General features: G+C 38.6%; 1 protein-coding gene across 1 annotated transcript in view; it reads left to right on the top strand.

Moving 5' to 3' along the window:
* The first annotated feature begins 395 nt into the window (after window positions 1-395).
* Window positions 396-17,282, top strand: part of LOC110158052 (metabotropic glutamate receptor 7-like) — an 85,111-nt gene continuing 68,224 nt past the window's right edge. The window contains exon 1 of the mRNA XM_055165953.1: window positions 396-642. Coding sequence (XP_055021928.1) covers window positions 420-642 — 223 coding nt within the window. The 5' untranslated portion in view covers window positions 396-419. The remainder of the gene's footprint in view (window positions 643-17,282) is intronic.

The following is a 17,282-nucleotide window of genomic DNA, read 5'->3' as shown; positions in this document are numbered from 1 at the left end:
GATGGACTATTAATCACAATATAATTTAATTCTTTAATCTATTAAATGTAAAAATATTGGTTCAAAGTTTGTTTTTAGTGTATTCACTTAATATTATTCTTGCCTATTCTTTGGGATCAAGATGCTTTTTATCGTGTGTTGTTTTTTTTCTTTCTTATTTAATTATGGTGGACTATTAATCACCATATTATGTCATTCTTTAACAGATTCAAAGGAAAATATGGATTCACTTTAATTCTTCAGTATTACCCTCTATTCACTTAGAATTACACTTGCCTGTTGTAGAACACTATTGTAGCTCTTGTCTTGGGTGAATTGTTAAACTCACACAAAGCCATTACCTTTTATATTTCTCTGCTCCTAAAAAATGATCCTTGAGGACAACATTTTCCTTGCTGACAGTTGTTTTGTCACTTCCCATGCAGATCCCTCAGATAAGCTACGCCTCCACAGCTCCAGAGTTGAGCGATGATCGGCGCTATGACTTCTTCTCTCGAGTGGTTCCTCCGGACTCGTTCCAGGCCCAGGCCATGGTGGACATCATCAGATCCATGGGCTGGACCTATGTCTCAACAATCGCCTCTGAGGGGAGCTACGGAGAGAGAGGAGTGGAGGCCTTCACACAGCTGTCCAAGGAAGCAGGTATTGTGAAAGTGGGGGCTGGGTTAGACAGATCTTGCATATTTTACTTAAAGGCAGGAGGGTAGTGGACGTGGTACGTGGAGGTACACCATCCACCCACTTCCCCAACAAGAGTATATAATAATGGGCCCGGCGGTGCACCTGCATTGACCATCGGATGACCACAGGCGAAAGGACCAGCGCAGAGCTCCGCGCGCCACAGGGCTAAGTGCACCCGTTGCCTTTTTCGACACCCTGTTCTGTGGGCTCGGGGTTCTCTCTCTCTCAAGTCCAAGATTAGTCTTGGTTTAGTCCCGGTTAAGACCTGGTCCAGCTGTTGTAGCCTATGATTTATGTTCTGTAGGTGATTATGAACGGCGTTAATGTTAATAACATGATTCCGCATCATTTTGAGTAAAAAAAGATCAAATATTACAGATTTTTACCAGGCTGTTGCCTTTATGTTTGTAATGAAAGTTTTACAGAAAGTGAGTGTACCCCACTTAAAAATCCCCACTACACCACTGCTTAAAAGTGCATTGCGTAACATTTCTAGTAGATTCTCCCCCACCTGCTAATCTCCACTGAAATCCTATCGCTTTGTCTAGAATGTTCCACAGTATTAACTGAATCATATCTATCATAAGGGAGACAAACAGGTTACAGCACTACGCTACATTACAATTCAGATCTGTGGAGAGTCTTCCCTATACACAGAAGGAATTACTATATTTTTCAGTAATAGAAACACCCCTAATGAATAAATGCTATGTGGATATTTTTAATATTATACCATGGAACATTCCAGGCAAAGCAATGATATCTCCTTGGCGACAAATAAGTAGCAGACCCTCCACCAGAAAAGTTGGGCAGTGCACCTTTAAAGGCCCACCATATAACTTTTCATAATACATATTTGCTCATATCATATTTCTAAACACTTGCAGCCGTACTGTGAGTGGGCTTACCTCTACTACACACACAACTTGTTACTTGTTATTTCCACCAATCTGCAACCAAAATAATTTAAGTTACATTATACTGTTACAAAGGTCAATAGTGCTAGTAATTTTCCATGGAGCTCTTTTGTTTGTTTTTTTACTGGAAATGTATACATAATAAATATATGATATTATATAAATTGTGCAACAAATGAAACAAAAATATTATGAACACAATGTGGACGGTCAGTTTTCTGTTTATCTCTATGGAAACGTTATTGCTTTGCCTATTGTACTGTACAATACTGTACTGTACAAGCACGGCATGTCACCAGGCCAAATTACAGGTCAGATCTGTGGAGAGGTGACACTGCTCACAGTGAGGATGCAGTGAGGATGTTTTTTTGGGCATTAAACAGTGCAATTGAATAAATGCAAGATTTATCAGTTTAATTCCATGTTATCCACCAAGAGTATTTTTTGGTATATTTTACTAAATCATTTTGTTACAGCTACAGTTTTGTTGCTTGTTCAGAGAAAGGAAAATCGTTTATGCGACGCATTTGAGGATTAAAATGTTTGTGTTTCATATTAACTTTGCTCAAGAAAGACTTTTAGTATCACAGCCACGATTTAACCTTTATTTTTTATTGCACCATATCAAATCAGTTTGAAATATAACATATCGAATCGTATCGAATCAATAGCGCACTGTATTAAGGTGTATATTGTATCTGCAACTTCTTAATGATACCCAGCCTTATTGCATTGTGCACCTTTAATGTATTACGTGACATATAAATTCTGTATTGTCTTGTTTTCAATATCCAATATCATGTCTTGTATCATCTTGTTTGATTGAAAATTCCACCTGAGAAAATTGACTCAAATATGCAGTGGCGACTTCGCACTGTATGATTCTATGTACATTTTCCCAGTAAAAGACTGATCACAATTGCATTTCCAATTCAGGTTCAAACTCTGTTGTTTTAGCTGGATGAATTATTGATCTGTTTGCTAACTCCAGTCCTCCAGTGAGTTGTGAGAGTGGAGGCTGTGAATATGGCCTACAGAGGAGAGGCAATACTGATAATAATATTCACAGGTTTACACTTTGTGCCTCCATAAGGATTTTTTTTTCTCCAGTGGACATTTCTAATACAGAACATCAAACATATGACTGTAATTCATTTGGCTAATTTGTCTGTTTTATTTTCTTGTTGATGCCCTAATTGCATACAGTTCAAACTGTGGTTCATGTACTATTGATGCTGATAGAATAACCCTGGGGCACTTAGATCCTTGTTAAAGCAATTGAAAATGATACTTGGAAAGCTAAATAATTCTGAATGCATTGAATGAAAACTTAAAGAACAGCTTTGGTTTTGTCAAGCTGTCTAAAACTGAGTATATTTTTTTACTTTTTCCTTCAGAAAGTTTTAAAAGAAACACATTATTTTTTACTGAAATGAAACAGGGATAAATAAAGTGTGCCGCTTCCGGAGAGGCCTCTGGGATAAATCATTCTAGCATGTTCATATTTTGCTGTCACTTTTCTGAAAATTACTAACTGTTCTTCCTTTTTACTTTGGACACCTCAAACGATTGCAATCAGTTGCAACAAACTCAATTCAGTTCCTTCATTAAAATGTCCGCTTTGAAGAACAAGCTTTCAACCACTATTTTGAAAATGTAATATATTTTGTTCATATTTGATGTGCTTGTTATTGATCCTGTTGCTTTTTCTTGTTGTTTTGCAGCCTCTTGGCCAGGTCACCATTGTAAATCAGAATTGACTCTCAGAAAGAAAGGTTAAATGAATCAAATAAATAAAAAAGGGGAAATCAACCATGACGTAATATTAGCTGTTATTGTAGTAGTAGAAGTCGTACGAATTACAGTATTTTCACAAAAATAATTGGACTTACACTAAAAATTATGAAATAATATGTTTGATATGGCAACAGAACATTGAATCAGGTCATTTTGAACGCTGCAGTTGCATATTTTTCCCCTCTTAATTAAATGGTATTCTCTTTTATAATTATTCAAAGATTTGGCTAACCATGCAGTGAGCCCCTGTATTTGTGTGCTCAAAGCAGTTAGACTTAACATATTTTGTATTTTTAAAGGGATCAAATCTGTGCTTTTGGGGACAGACTGCGCATCAGGATTAGAGTGAACTGGCTCAGACAGAAGCTGCAGAATCCTAATCAGCCTCATGTTCGGGTCGTGCTACATTAATGATAATTGTTGCAGAGCTAATTATCCGAATGAAGCGAAACTGTTACATTTGAATGTGGATTTGGAGAGGTTAGCATGAGGGTGAGGAAAAATAATAAAAGCTAATTTGCATTTCAGTTTTTATGTGTTTTTTTATGTGGGAGCAGTTTATCTTCTACGTTTGACTTCTTGCTTGCTGTCACTAGTGGCAGAAATTAATTAGACACATTAATGGAGCAATTTACTTACTTTGGAAAAGGTTCTGGAGCTGTTTTAAAGGGCAGCGCAATAGTCATAGGAATTCACAATAGCAACAGTAATTTTGTGCAATTGAGGTGATGGTACAACTGTAATAGTAGTAAATCAAACAGTGCAAGTAAAAGTTGAAAAGAAAAATTCTTGCAATAATAATAGTAGTTTCACTGTTGTACAATTGTGAACGAACCTTTCAACAGCTTTTGCTTACTTAGATACTTTTATTGCAATGTGATTTTTTAACTAGAATTGTATGATACCAAATATATTAAAGGTCCTATATTATGCAAAATTGACTGCTGTGCACTTTACGCCATGTTAGAATATTGTTACCTCATCAAAACATAGCTGGAGTTGTGTTTTTTTTTTTTTTCATCTGCACAATTTAGTAATCCATTATTAATAGTCTGTCTGCATCTGTAAAGCTCTCAATGCTCTTGTCCACCTTGTGATGTCATGAAGCAGTAGTTTTCAAGTTAACAATTACTTTTTACCTTTATTTTTTTTACATTTATGTCGAAATTGGCAATTCCAGGGCTGAAATGGCCCAAATGATCCTCCTTCCATGAGGATCATTTATATGGACTTCAAAACTGTGTAGAGCATTTCCTGTATTGCCACATGACATCACAAGGTAGAACAGTGTTTTTCCTTAAGTGAAGAATTCATCCTAAATATGCAGGGTTTGTGTGTTAAACATGTGTGAATGAAACAAAACACGACTCCAGATTTGTTGAGGAATGATGAGGAAACAACATTATAACATCGATCAATAAATGGCATACTATGGTTCTTTTAAAACTAAACAGCAAACTCAATCTCTCTGTTGTTTTTGTACTATATAAATGTCTATATAAATTATGAGATCAGATCTATAGCCTCTTGACCATTTCCTCTGACCGCTGAGTGATGTGTCTGGACACACGCTAATGCACAGAAACCTCTAAAATGAGAAAGCTAACGACATCCCCACGGCTCTGCTCCAGTCCAGTCCGCATTAATATTTTACTGCTGCGTTCATGTCCACTGTGATCTCTCATTAAAACTTCAGCACCTGTTTGTGCCTGCATTTACATCGCCACGGAGATGGATAATACTGCAGCGGGATAAACAACCAGGTTCAATGCTTTTCACCTTATTGTATACTCCAGGAGTCCTCAGGCGTATGATCCCCACAGAGTACCAGCAGAAAATATTGGGATTTTCAAGTGGTGTATTCTGAAATGAAGATGATATCAAAAGGAAAATGGAGGTGCTAAAATAGGACTAGCATATAAGCCAGGACCATGGGTGAAGTCTAAACCTGGACTAATATAGAACTTAGAGACTGATCAATATGTTTTTTGTTTTGTTTTGTTTATTTTTATTTTTTTTATGACTGGTGTTGATATGACTATTTAGACTCCAGAAAAACCAAGCTCTGACGATATTTTGGGCCAATATGTAAAGCTGATTTTGATTATTTTTCTCAAATTATGTAATTTCAATTTATTACAAACTCAGTCACAGTCCTTTTGACTTACCGTATTTTTCGGACTATACGGCGCACCGGATTGTAAGGTGCATAAACAGACGACTCTTGAGACTGATCCCTTGGCCCAGGCATCCACAATTGGCAGTTACGCCACAATCTGCCAGCGGCATTGCCTCCCTGTCTTGGTGAATGTGTATTATGAATGTGAATGTGGGTGGATAATTTAAGTTTGATTTTTATTTCCTACGAGGAGGACTCAAATATACATTGAGTAATAATGTGTTTAATGTACCTTTGCACACATTTGTTTAGTTTTTACAGAAACAAAACTTAAAACCACATGGCTCATTTGCATAAACTATAAGCACTGAAAGAACCTCAAGTGGAGGAGTTAAAGTATCTTAGGGACTTGTTCACGAGTGAGGGGAGGATGGAGCGTGAGATTGACAAGTGGACCAGTGCAGCATCTGCAGTGATGCGGTCGCTGTATCGGACCGTTGTGGTGAAGAGGGAGCTGAGTCGAAAGACGAAGCTCTCGATTTACCGGTCAGTCTTCTTTCCTACTCTCACCTATGGTCATGAGCTCTGGATAATTACCAAAAGGACAAGATCCCAGATACAAGCGCTCAAAATGAGTTTCCTTCGCAGGGTGGCTGGGCGCACCCTTAGAGATAGGGTGAGGAGCTCAGTCACATGGGAGAAGCTCAGAGTAGAGCTGCTGCTCCTCCACGTCGAGAGGAGTCAGTTGAGGTGGCTCAGGCATCTGTTCTGGATGCCTCCTGGGCATGTCCCAGTGGAAGGAGGCCCCGGAGAAGACCCAGGACACGCTGGAGGGACTATGCCTCTTGGCTGGCCTGGGAATGTCTCGGGGTCCCCCCAGAGGAGCTGGAGAAAGTGTCTGTGTCAACACAAATCTATACTTTACTCGACGACACTCCTGACTATGGTAGCGGTAATACTCTGACAATCCATCAAGTGGTGCAGCTTCGTAGCTTACCAAAGTTGTACTAAAACATTTTGACAGATTTTTGAGCGCCGTGTACCACATAAAATCGGTTCGAGGTATGTAAGCACAACCAGAATTAATATATAAGGTGCACCGGATTATAAGACACACTGTCAATTTTTTTTGAAAAATCAAGGATTTTAAGTGCACCTTATAGTCTAGTATATATACTTATATATCGGTCTATCTCTAAAAGAACTAAACCACGACTGAGGCAGGACTCGTCTAAGAAAATGGAGTTCACGGTACATCAAAACTGGGAATAGAATGGGACCAAAACATGTTCACATTGAAATTAAACTAGAAACAAATCAGAGTAAACAAGAGTAAAACTTATAGGCTAATGTACGTGCATATGTAAATGTATATGTTTATGTATATGTATATGGCGGTTTTAATCCTTTATCTCTATCAGACTAAAGTGAAATATGCATTCCAAACAGACTGAACTGCGAACACCACAACTAAACACACCCTGCTTTATCTTACACAATGATAAAATCTAAGGCATCTGTTTGGTTGCAAAGAGCTGTAAACATGCAGATAATATTATGATCCAGTCTCCACAGTCGAAAAATCTAAAGTGACTGTAGCTGTTGACTCATCCCTTTTTTCTTTTGAGTCAAAGTCGATCTGCAGTATCTCTCGGCTTTATGTACAAATGTGTGTTATTTGCACCGAGCAGAAGCAGCCTCCATTACCCAAGGCTCGGTATCTTTAATAAACACATTAATTATGAAATGGCATAGAGCAACTCACAGCACTTATTCAAAAGCAGCACACGACATCTGGAGAACTGAAGATTCTCATGTACGCCAATCAGGCATAACATTGTAACCACTTACAGATAAACTTCGTATTCTGAGTAGAAAAGGCATGAGCATATAAAACAGCAGCTCTAGTCAGCAGTAGTATGATTATTAAAGCAAGTCCACATAACTTTCTGGAGGTGGCATGGATGGAAATAGAAAGTTAAAATCATACTTCTAAACATCTCCATGGAGTTTTATGCCATACTGTGAAATATTACAACCAAACAATAGGCCTCTCACAATTACAAATGAAGTACAATTTGAAGTAAAGTAAAATCATTCCCAAAACTATTCTAAATGTAAAAATGGTTAAGAACACCAACGGCAATAAATAAATAGTGTAATGAAACACTGGAAGTAATTTAACAAACCCTCTAATTGTAGAACAGGAATAATAACAAAAAGTTCCTGACTAAGAAATACCCATGATAAATATTGAGCCCCAAAAGTGATTCTTCCATCTAACATATATTGAACTATAAGTTGATAGTATTTAGGCCGCCAAACAAACAACATTTTAAGCATAAGCATCATGATTTACTTTTTACCATGTGTTCATACTACTTGTTCATAGTATCACTACGTTCACAAATGATTATCTAGTTTAGGTATTAGCTTTAGTATTGATTATGGCTGGGAATCACAGGGTCCCTCACAATTTGGTACAATACACGATACATGGCTCATGATACGATATTATCACAATATATAGTTGATATGGCACATGATCGTCAGTGATATATTGCTTTATGTTGGGGGGGATGCTTAATAAATACTTTACATCATGTAACTAAAAAATAATCATTTGAATATTCGATTTATTCGATTCGAAGATTTCAATAATCATGATAATGATTTTTTCCATAATCGAGCAGCCTTAACCACTACCTGTGCAAAGTTCATATGAATACTGGTATATCAAGTGTACTGCATAAACAACTTGCCTTCCAGTGCAGTCACAAAAAAATCCTAAAACGTATTTAAAAAATTATCTTACCGATATATATCAAAACAGCAGCCAAAATAATGATACTGTATCAGCAAATTTAGTATCATGATATATAATGATATTTTGATATTTTTGTACACCTCTAGTATTGATTTGTGCAGGTATTTTTTAGAACTCTGGTGTGGTGAATTGGCAATGGAAACAGGTGATGCACACAGTGAATGGAGGATGTAACTAGCCTGGCACCATAGCCCAGACTCTGAATAAGTGAATAAGTGGATCCTGTTCTGACGGAAAGGTGTCAGCATACAAAGTGGATCACCGTTTGTTGTTTTAACACAAGGTCATGGCTTCATGTCCATCATAACATCATGTCCAACCTGTAGGGGGCACAGTGTCATGTGTAGCAGTGTAAATTAGCTCTTATGTAGAACAAACATGAATGTTATTGGGTTGCTAGTAGCTTGCTTCCTGATCTCTCAGACCTTGAGAGTTCCAGCCCTTGTGCGTTTGGCCTGTGCTCTGTATGTGCTTGCAGTGAAATGTCAGATGCATTAGTAGGATTCTCGCTTCACCACTTCAAGGAGAAACCATCCAGCAAAACTAATGCAATATGGCCAGCCATTACCCCGAGCTGAAATGCGAGTGATGGTCAGGCCGTATTGATCTGTGCTCCTCTTTTCTCTGACTTGTCTGCTATGTTTAGGCATTGTTCCACCGCGTGCACCGTCCTCCGTCTTTGCTGCAGGTGAAGCTGGCAGAGATTAATCTTGTTTGTACTTTGGGTGCCTGTCTTGGACCACTGCCAGGAGTGATGGAGTTCAGTTTTTCCCTATTTGATACAAAAGACTAGCATTTGAAGAAAACCTCCCACATTGTGTTCCTCCGAGGAATTGATTGCACCGAGTTGCCAACATGATGAGTACTTGGATGTGAGCGGGCTGTGGAGAAAGGCTTTGGGACTATGGGGACTTTGACTTTGCAGCAAACACTAAAGTGGACGGGATAGTTATACGAGGCCTTTCCAACCCAGTCTCCCAGTGGTAGAACAATGCATACAGTGTCACCTTATGTCAGGCACTCTGAAGTGTACCCTTATATGACTGCTGTTGGGAAGTAGAGGTGATAAATATAATTGCAGTATTATAGCTTCCCCTGTGGCTAGAGTTTCAAGTGTGTAGGTGTGTGTCTAATCCACTTGCATAGCGCGAAGGAACCTAAACATTTTCACAGCACGCATCTAACAGCGAAATTGTTGCTTGAGGGAAAATGGAAAGATCAACAGTGCAGTCACACAAATGGATAAGTCATAACATTATGACCAGAGCTTTATGCACAGCTTTATAAACAACAAATGGGGCAAGTCATTTGAGTTTATAGACTTTATTGGGCCTGTAGGGAAATGTTTTATTTTTGATCCATCAACCAGTTGCTCTCCTGTCATCTAAGAAGCACATCATGACCCATTATCTTCAGCAGGAGTACCTATAGCTAGTTATGGGTCTTACTTTTTGTTAGTTTTGTTAGTTTTATTATTTCTTTGTTCACATAGTGTAGATGATTGGCATTTGGTGTTTTGGATTACCGTTTGGCGGTGGACTAGAGAATCAGATTTGCTTGGACTTTTTAAACATATATTTATGATAAGAATCCTGGATTATGCCACAGTGGACTATGGATTATGTGTGATGACAGGCTCTTCAGTGTGGGGTTTGTGATGGGAAGGTGGGGTACACAACAAAAGAGTCCCTAGCTCGTGAGTTACTGTAATATACTGGGTCTTTTGGGTTGATTTGGAAAACAGTGAAAAGAGTGCCTAGGTCAAACCAAATCAAATCAAATGAGTAAAAAATACAAAATCCACAGACAAAAGAAAGGCCTGTAAAATCAAACCAAGGAGCTTTTTCGTGTAAGGGCCACGTCACCTTATCTGTACTGTTACAGACCTGTAACGTCCCTCAACAGCATTTTGGAGGTGCTTTGAGTCTGACCCATTGTCTAACCTCACAATTTGTTGGAAAGCCAATTTTCCTGCTGTGTTTTGTCTGATAGTTGTATATATATAGCATGAATGTCACTCTATGTCTGGCGTTTTGAAGTGCACCCTCACATCACTGCCATTGAAAAGTACAGGTGATAAATATAATTGCTGCATTACAGTTTCCCTGGTGCCTCGAGTGTGTAGGTGTGTGTCTAATCCACCCAGAGCTCCATTTTAAAAGGATTTGGACTTCAGTGAGAAAAATGAGGGTGAAAGTAGATTTCTCAGCTGGCAGTGTGTTTTTAAAGGTGACGGAGCCAGGGATGAATAATTGAAGCAGTTAATACGGAGCATGACCTATTGCACAGAGACAGATAAGGCAAGACCTGCCCAAAGGCTAATGAATTTAACCACCAGAGTCACCCTGCAGCCTCTGATACCCAAATACAATGTCAGGCTAAAGGTTAAAGGTCAAGGGGTATTTACCGTTTCTTTGGCATCATTAGGGTTCATAAATTGACTTTCCTTGAAAAACATTTAAGTATGGAGGCTGTATCAGTCACTTGAATATCACTTCTCTTTCCAGTCAGCAGTTTTAGCGTATGGTTATAGCTTTCAACTAAAGAGCTACAACTAGTGCATGCAGCTATTGTGTCCATGGGCAAGACACTTCACTTAGAAGACTAATGCTAATTACTAGACTAAGAAGACTAATGCCTTACTACTAATACTGTGACCATAAAACAGGACATCTAAAATTGCAGGTATTTGTTATAGCCTATATAAATGTACCTATTGAATTGTTATTACTTTCACTTTTATGTTTGGGTTCAGTTGTTAATGAGAGAGTGAATAGTTGTATTTTTAGTGCCGGCCTGGACCTAGGGGGGATAAGTTGCTTGGAAATGATCTTGCCCCCTGTGGGCAATAACCGGAAAAACCAAGGTAAATGAATGAAAATCGTCTTGGCATATTATACACATAAATCATCTGAATGTAACTCTAGATTTCAAGGAAGTCCATAAAACCACTCCTAAATTACAACCTACTGTAAAAATTGCCTGCCATTTCCAGTCTCTCATCTCTCATCCGCAGTGTGAGACAAAGCTTTACGGCCTGAGCCGCAGTCTCATGCTCCCAGTGACAGGTGAGGCCCTGCCCACTGCCTGTCTCAGGGGTTCACTCAGAGCCCTGTATTTTCCCCTCAACTGCTCTCACTGCTGCCTGCCCTCTGACAAACTGTCCATCAATATGACTGACGCTCGCACATGGGCTATTCTTTCTATACAATTGAATAATTCAGATTCTCGTATCCGCCAGATTTGATTTAGTAGAAATCAAATCCGTCAAAACTGTCCTTGGAAAATGGAAGTCATTTTAAGATGCACAAAATATTAGATTATTGTAAACAAAATGTTCTACGATACCCCAATTTAAATGTCTGTCTAAGGCTTTGTTAATCTTACAACCAACTGTAAAGTCACTTTTCCCATATTATAAAGTTATACAGTTCAAGCATGTACTCAGGTAGATGTATAAGACACCAAAATGCTTGATTACTTGATACCTGATACGTGATTAAAAGAAAACCACTCCTGTACAAGAAAAGACTTCTTTAAACAAATTAATTATTTAGCATAGAGTCTAAAGAACAAAATCAATACCACAGCAAAATGTACTCCTGTACTACTCCCGATTACTTTACCTGGCCAGCCAGAACCACACGCTTTGACAAAACTTTACGAAGATGAGTAGATCTGGAGCTGTATCCTGTTTCCTCGATTCCAGAGGGTGTAATTGACAGGTGGATTAACAAATTAAAGAGACGCATGGTCAGTTTGCATCAAAGATGGTTTACATGTAAAAAAAAAAGTGGGGGGAAAAAAAAAAACACGACTGAGAAAAAGTGCAGATATTTGGAGAATCAACAATCATATCACCAAACTATTACTTATCTCAGGTAAAAGAAGTTATATATTTTGTTTTGAATGTTGAATGATGAATTTTTGAGAGGAGATGTCCTCCACATTTGAGACACACATGCTACAAATTAGCAGCTCTGGTTGGACCATCCCAAGTTTGGACGGAGGATTTTCATGCTCTGTTGTCCAGTTCGAGACCCACTGGATTCGAACAGAATGTAGACGGGACTGACTGTTGAGGCAATTTATTAGTAGTCTTGTAATTTCCTCAAAGGTGAGCACATAAGATTGATACACTTTTGAAGTTGTTAAAAAAAACAAAAAACAAAACACCTTAATAAATATCCATCTTATCTGCAGTCATGACATATTCATCTCATATTTCATCTGCTGTTACATTCATTCCCAGCAAGTCCATAATAAAACCACTTAAACTTCAAACTTAAAAAATTTCCTGGCATTTAGGAGTCTGGCCTCACACGTGGAGGCTGCTGCGTCTTCCTTCGGGGGTCTGAGTACTGCCTGCCCTCTGACAAATTGACCGCCCCTCTCCCTGACTGACAACAGCGTGTGGGCTATTCTTTCTACACTCATTCAATAATTCACCCTCTCTGCTGCAGAAGCTCCGGTCTCCCAGCTTCAGGGGAGGCCACAGCCCGGAGCGATCTCAGCCCATAAAGACTTAAAGAGCCCCTCATCTTCATCAGCGGCTCTTGTGGTGTGCGCTGGTATTATCGACTGCTGTGACCTATAATATATCTCCACTCAAGACTGTTAAAACGCCATAAGTCTTGGGACGAGCCTGCAGCCCTGTATCATAATAGACTTTTAATGCATTTTCATGAGATCGTCGTTCACTGCATTATCCCTTTAGCCCCTTTTCCCGTGGGATTAATGTGTGGCAGACCTACCTGTGTTCAACAAGAAGGTGCTTGTAATTCGGATATGACGCAAAACTAAGATAATTTATTGCCTGTCAGTTTTTGATTTATCATTTCATAATTAGACAGGGATGCCTGACTTAATGCCGGCTGAAAATGTGGAAATGTTGTGGGCTGTACGTGCTCTGAGCATTATGCAGTTTAGTCACAAGTAATATACAGACAACATACACGCACTTCTACTTCCATAAGAACAACATAGGTAATTTCAATACGCTCTGTTTACAATAGCACACAGCCACCACCTGTCTAGTTTCATCTGTGTACGGTTTTTGTCAAGTTGTGCTAAAATAAGTAAATAGTTTTAAAAGTGCATTATGTAAGTTTGCTGGTTGAGGGTTCATCACCTGCTTGTTTCTATGGTTATGTCATTGCTTGGAATGTTCCACAGTATGATATTAAACAGCTCTATCTTACATTTATTAAATTACAGGTGCTTTTGTAGCTTCAAAAACAGGCATTCTGACTGTCGCCTTTCCACAGATCTGACCTGTAACTTGCCCTGTTTTGGTCTCCATGAAGATAACAAGGTTTAATGCCACACTGTGAAACATTCCAGACAAAGCAATAACATCTCCATAGTGAAAAGCATTTGATGGACCCTCCACCAGAAAAGTTACACAATGCACCTTTAAAGATAAGGCTGTGAACAGGGAGAAACATGTTAAAAAGTACACAAATAAAATGAATACTTCACTATGGAGTAAGAAAGCTTTCAGAAATATTTGTGTGCATGGGATAGCAATCCATGCATATTTGGGAAATACTTACATATTTGGCTATAGTTGATTATAAAATAAATATTCGTAAACTCTTGAATGAGCCCTGTCATACATAAAATGTATTGTATATATTTTATTCATCACAGTACAAACTGAAAAGTTACATCAATCAAGAATTATAATCACAAAATGAAACTTTATGATTACATTTTCATCAGTACAAATATGAATTCACAGATGCAACTTGACTGTCAAAAATACATCATCACTTCACAGGCATTATTTATTGAGCAGAAGAAACATTGATTGTGACCCCTCACTTTTGCGCTGCATACAGATTGAACCAGGACTAAATCAGGACTAAACCAGGCATAAACCAGGAATAAACCAGGTCTAAACCAGGACTAAACCAGGACTAATCTTGGACTTGAGTGAGAGAGAGAGGGAGAACCCTGAGCCCGTGGAGCGGGGTGTCCGCAAAGCGCGATCAGGCGATGGCCTCGTCCTTTCCCGATGGTCTACACGTGTGCACCTCCGTGCCCGTCCCGACACTCAGTCCTGGTGCATTTCTGGTTTAGTCTTGGTTTAGTCTTGGTTTGGTCTTGGTTTAGTCCTAGTTGAGTCCTGTTTTAGTCCTAGTTCAGTCCTGATTTGTCTGCCTGGTTCAGTCCTGGGAACAGTCCTGGTTTAGTCCTGTTTTAGTCCTGTTTCAGTCCTGGTTCAATCCTAGTTTAGTCCTGGGATCAGTCCTGGTTTAGTCCTGGTTTAGTCCTGGTTTACTCCTGGTTTAGTCCTGGTTTAGTCCTGGTTCAGTCCTGGTTCAGTCCTGGTTCAGTCCTGGTTCAGTCCGTAAGTGGTGCAAAAGTGCGGCGTCTCAATCGATGTTTCTTCTGCTCAATTAATAATGCCTGTGATGATGTATTATTGAGAGTTGAGTCGTGTCTGTGAATTCGTATTCATACTGAAGAAAGCGTGATTGGAAATTTAAATTTCCTGATTGTAATTCTTGATGTTGTAACTTTCAGTTCATATTCTGATGGATAAAATACACACAATACATTTTATGTATGACTGGACGCATTTGAGAGTTTACGAATATTTATTTATGCTCAACTACAGACAAATATGCATGGATTTCCCAAGTATGCACGGATTTCTATCCCATGCACACAAATATTTCTGAAAGCTTTCTTACTCCATACTTCAGCAAGATGTTTGTGACTCACTGCTCTCTAATGCTAATTTTTAAGCATAATAAATATTAAAACACTGCCACAAAGTAGTAGTAGTAGTAGTAGTGGGTAGCCTTTATTTTAATTAATTTGAATTTTAATAGGTTGTTTATTTTATGCTTTACGATTTTAATAAAAGTGACTGTTAGCTTTGAGGCACAGTGGACTAGGTAGCATGCTGCTGTGGACAGAAGCTATTGGGTTTCATAAAAATATATGATAAATATGTTGCATTATGGCCAAGGGTCTGGTCACAACACACAACTGTCTTTAGCAGCCATAGCACTATGAGATCAAGTTCCGGCTTCAATAATTTTCTGAATGTCTCTCCCTGAATGTCTGTCCCTCCCCTTCACCTTTCACCCCCATTTCACACTGTTTACCGTCTAATGAAGCTATGGGTGGAAAAAACACATACATATATCTTTTATCTAGTGTTTTGAGTGTTCTTGCATATTTAAACTTTATTTCTTTTCAAGCTACCTTTGAGGTCAGCCAGGTCAAAATTAATCAGTTCTACGTCCACCTGCCCCCGCCTACCTGTCTGTGTCTCTGAATGCGTATGGGTGCTATAGAAATGAAGAGTGTGTAGAATGTAGATTTGCACTGGGTAATATTGGGTCAGCCTCGGAAGGAAAGTAATATCCAAGCAACCTGGATATGATCTTTTGCTTTAATAACCCATCAAAATTTTACTTATTACTAGAGATCAACCAATATAGTTTTTGTCATGGCCGATGCGATACCTATTGTTTAGAGTACAAAGTAACTGATGCCCAAAAAGTTTGTTATGATGTTTTTTGGCCAATATGTAAGGCCGATTTTGATTATATTCCTCAAATCATCTCATTTAAATGTACTACAATCTCCCCCCAAGGCCATTTTTACCACAAACCTTTAAGAGAGCTGTGTAGTCACAGTTTGTGCAGCTATCTTTAGTCGATCGTTAGTTGATGTACTAAAAAGTCCAAGTATAGGCCCAATATATCAGCCAAACCATGTCTTTACTTATCACTCTATCACTGTGACTTATTTGATGAATAAATGTACACTCTAATAAGCATATGGTTAAAATAAATGATATTCTCCAAAGTGCTCAGTCACTAGTTTCTTTTCTCATTGTACTGAGACAGAGCTCTCTACTCAGAGAGACCACCAACACAAACCTCTGCAGCCATGTAATGCTCTAATAGGATACAATACAGCCCACAGCTGCAGCAGCCGACCAAAGACCAAATGGACTTTCCTTTTATGAGACAGACTCAGAGCAGCAAAATGCACTGACTAGCACAGCATCCACTTTACTGTGGCCTGATTTAGACTAGGATTTAGATATGAAAATTTAAATTATATACCAGTCTTTAATAGTAAAATTTAAAAAATTGCTGTGTGTATATCATTTGCATAATTGCAATGTATTCATAAGTACTTTACACACTATAATTACATGAAACGGGATTTGTATAATTTTGTTATAATAATATATGAATGTCTGGGTGTTTTTCAGTTCTTCTTCTTTAGGGGCTCTCTAGCTTGCAAAATATATAAGAAATAAAAACAAATGATAATGCATTACAGGAGCACTGTCACAAAAGAGTTTGGTTAAAGATACCAAAAAAATACTCATGGCAATATCGATACCGTAACCCATGATAACGATACAGACTTAGTCACAATATATTGATATTTTAGCACACTCTATTTGGTTCATTATCTATTCACTTTACACTACAGCACCCCTGGGGCAGATTGATACAAGCACTGCTGCCAATATACTCATTCAACCTGGTCATCACCATTCACACGCATTCCATATTAACACATAGTTGTGCAAAAGCATGTATATTTTTTCTATGTCACATCTAATCAACAGATAGGAGTCACTTTATGTCCCTCTGTTGTGCAGGAATACAATTAACTCTTTTTGAATGCAAAACATGTCAGACATGAGTTAGGGTACAGCCCAGTGTCTGCTAATGCTAACGACATGAGTAGTGAAGAGGGGGTCGGGCTGTTGTCATTTCACCGTCTTTCGCCTTAAGAAATGTTGCAGTAAACCGACTTGTGATGTGCGATGTGCCAACTAAAAGCTGTTTATATCAAAGTAATGAGACTGAGGAGACGGGCAATTAGGAGATTCTTCCATTTCTGCATTCAGCCAGACTCAGACTGAAGGTTATTGGGTAAGAGCAGGAGTGGGAGA

The sequence above is a fragment of the Boleophthalmus pectinirostris genome, unplaced genomic scaffold (genome assembly GCF_026225935.1).
Source record: "Boleophthalmus pectinirostris isolate CB_2022bp ecotype Guang Dong unplaced genomic scaffold, ASM2622593v1 HiC_scaffold_8, whole genome shotgun sequence".
Taxonomy (NCBI): Eukaryota; Metazoa; Chordata; class Actinopteri; order Gobiiformes; family Gobiidae; genus Boleophthalmus; species Boleophthalmus pectinirostris.
Note: the sequence above shows the minus strand (reverse complement) of the source record. Positions and strands in the feature narration are given on the sequence as shown.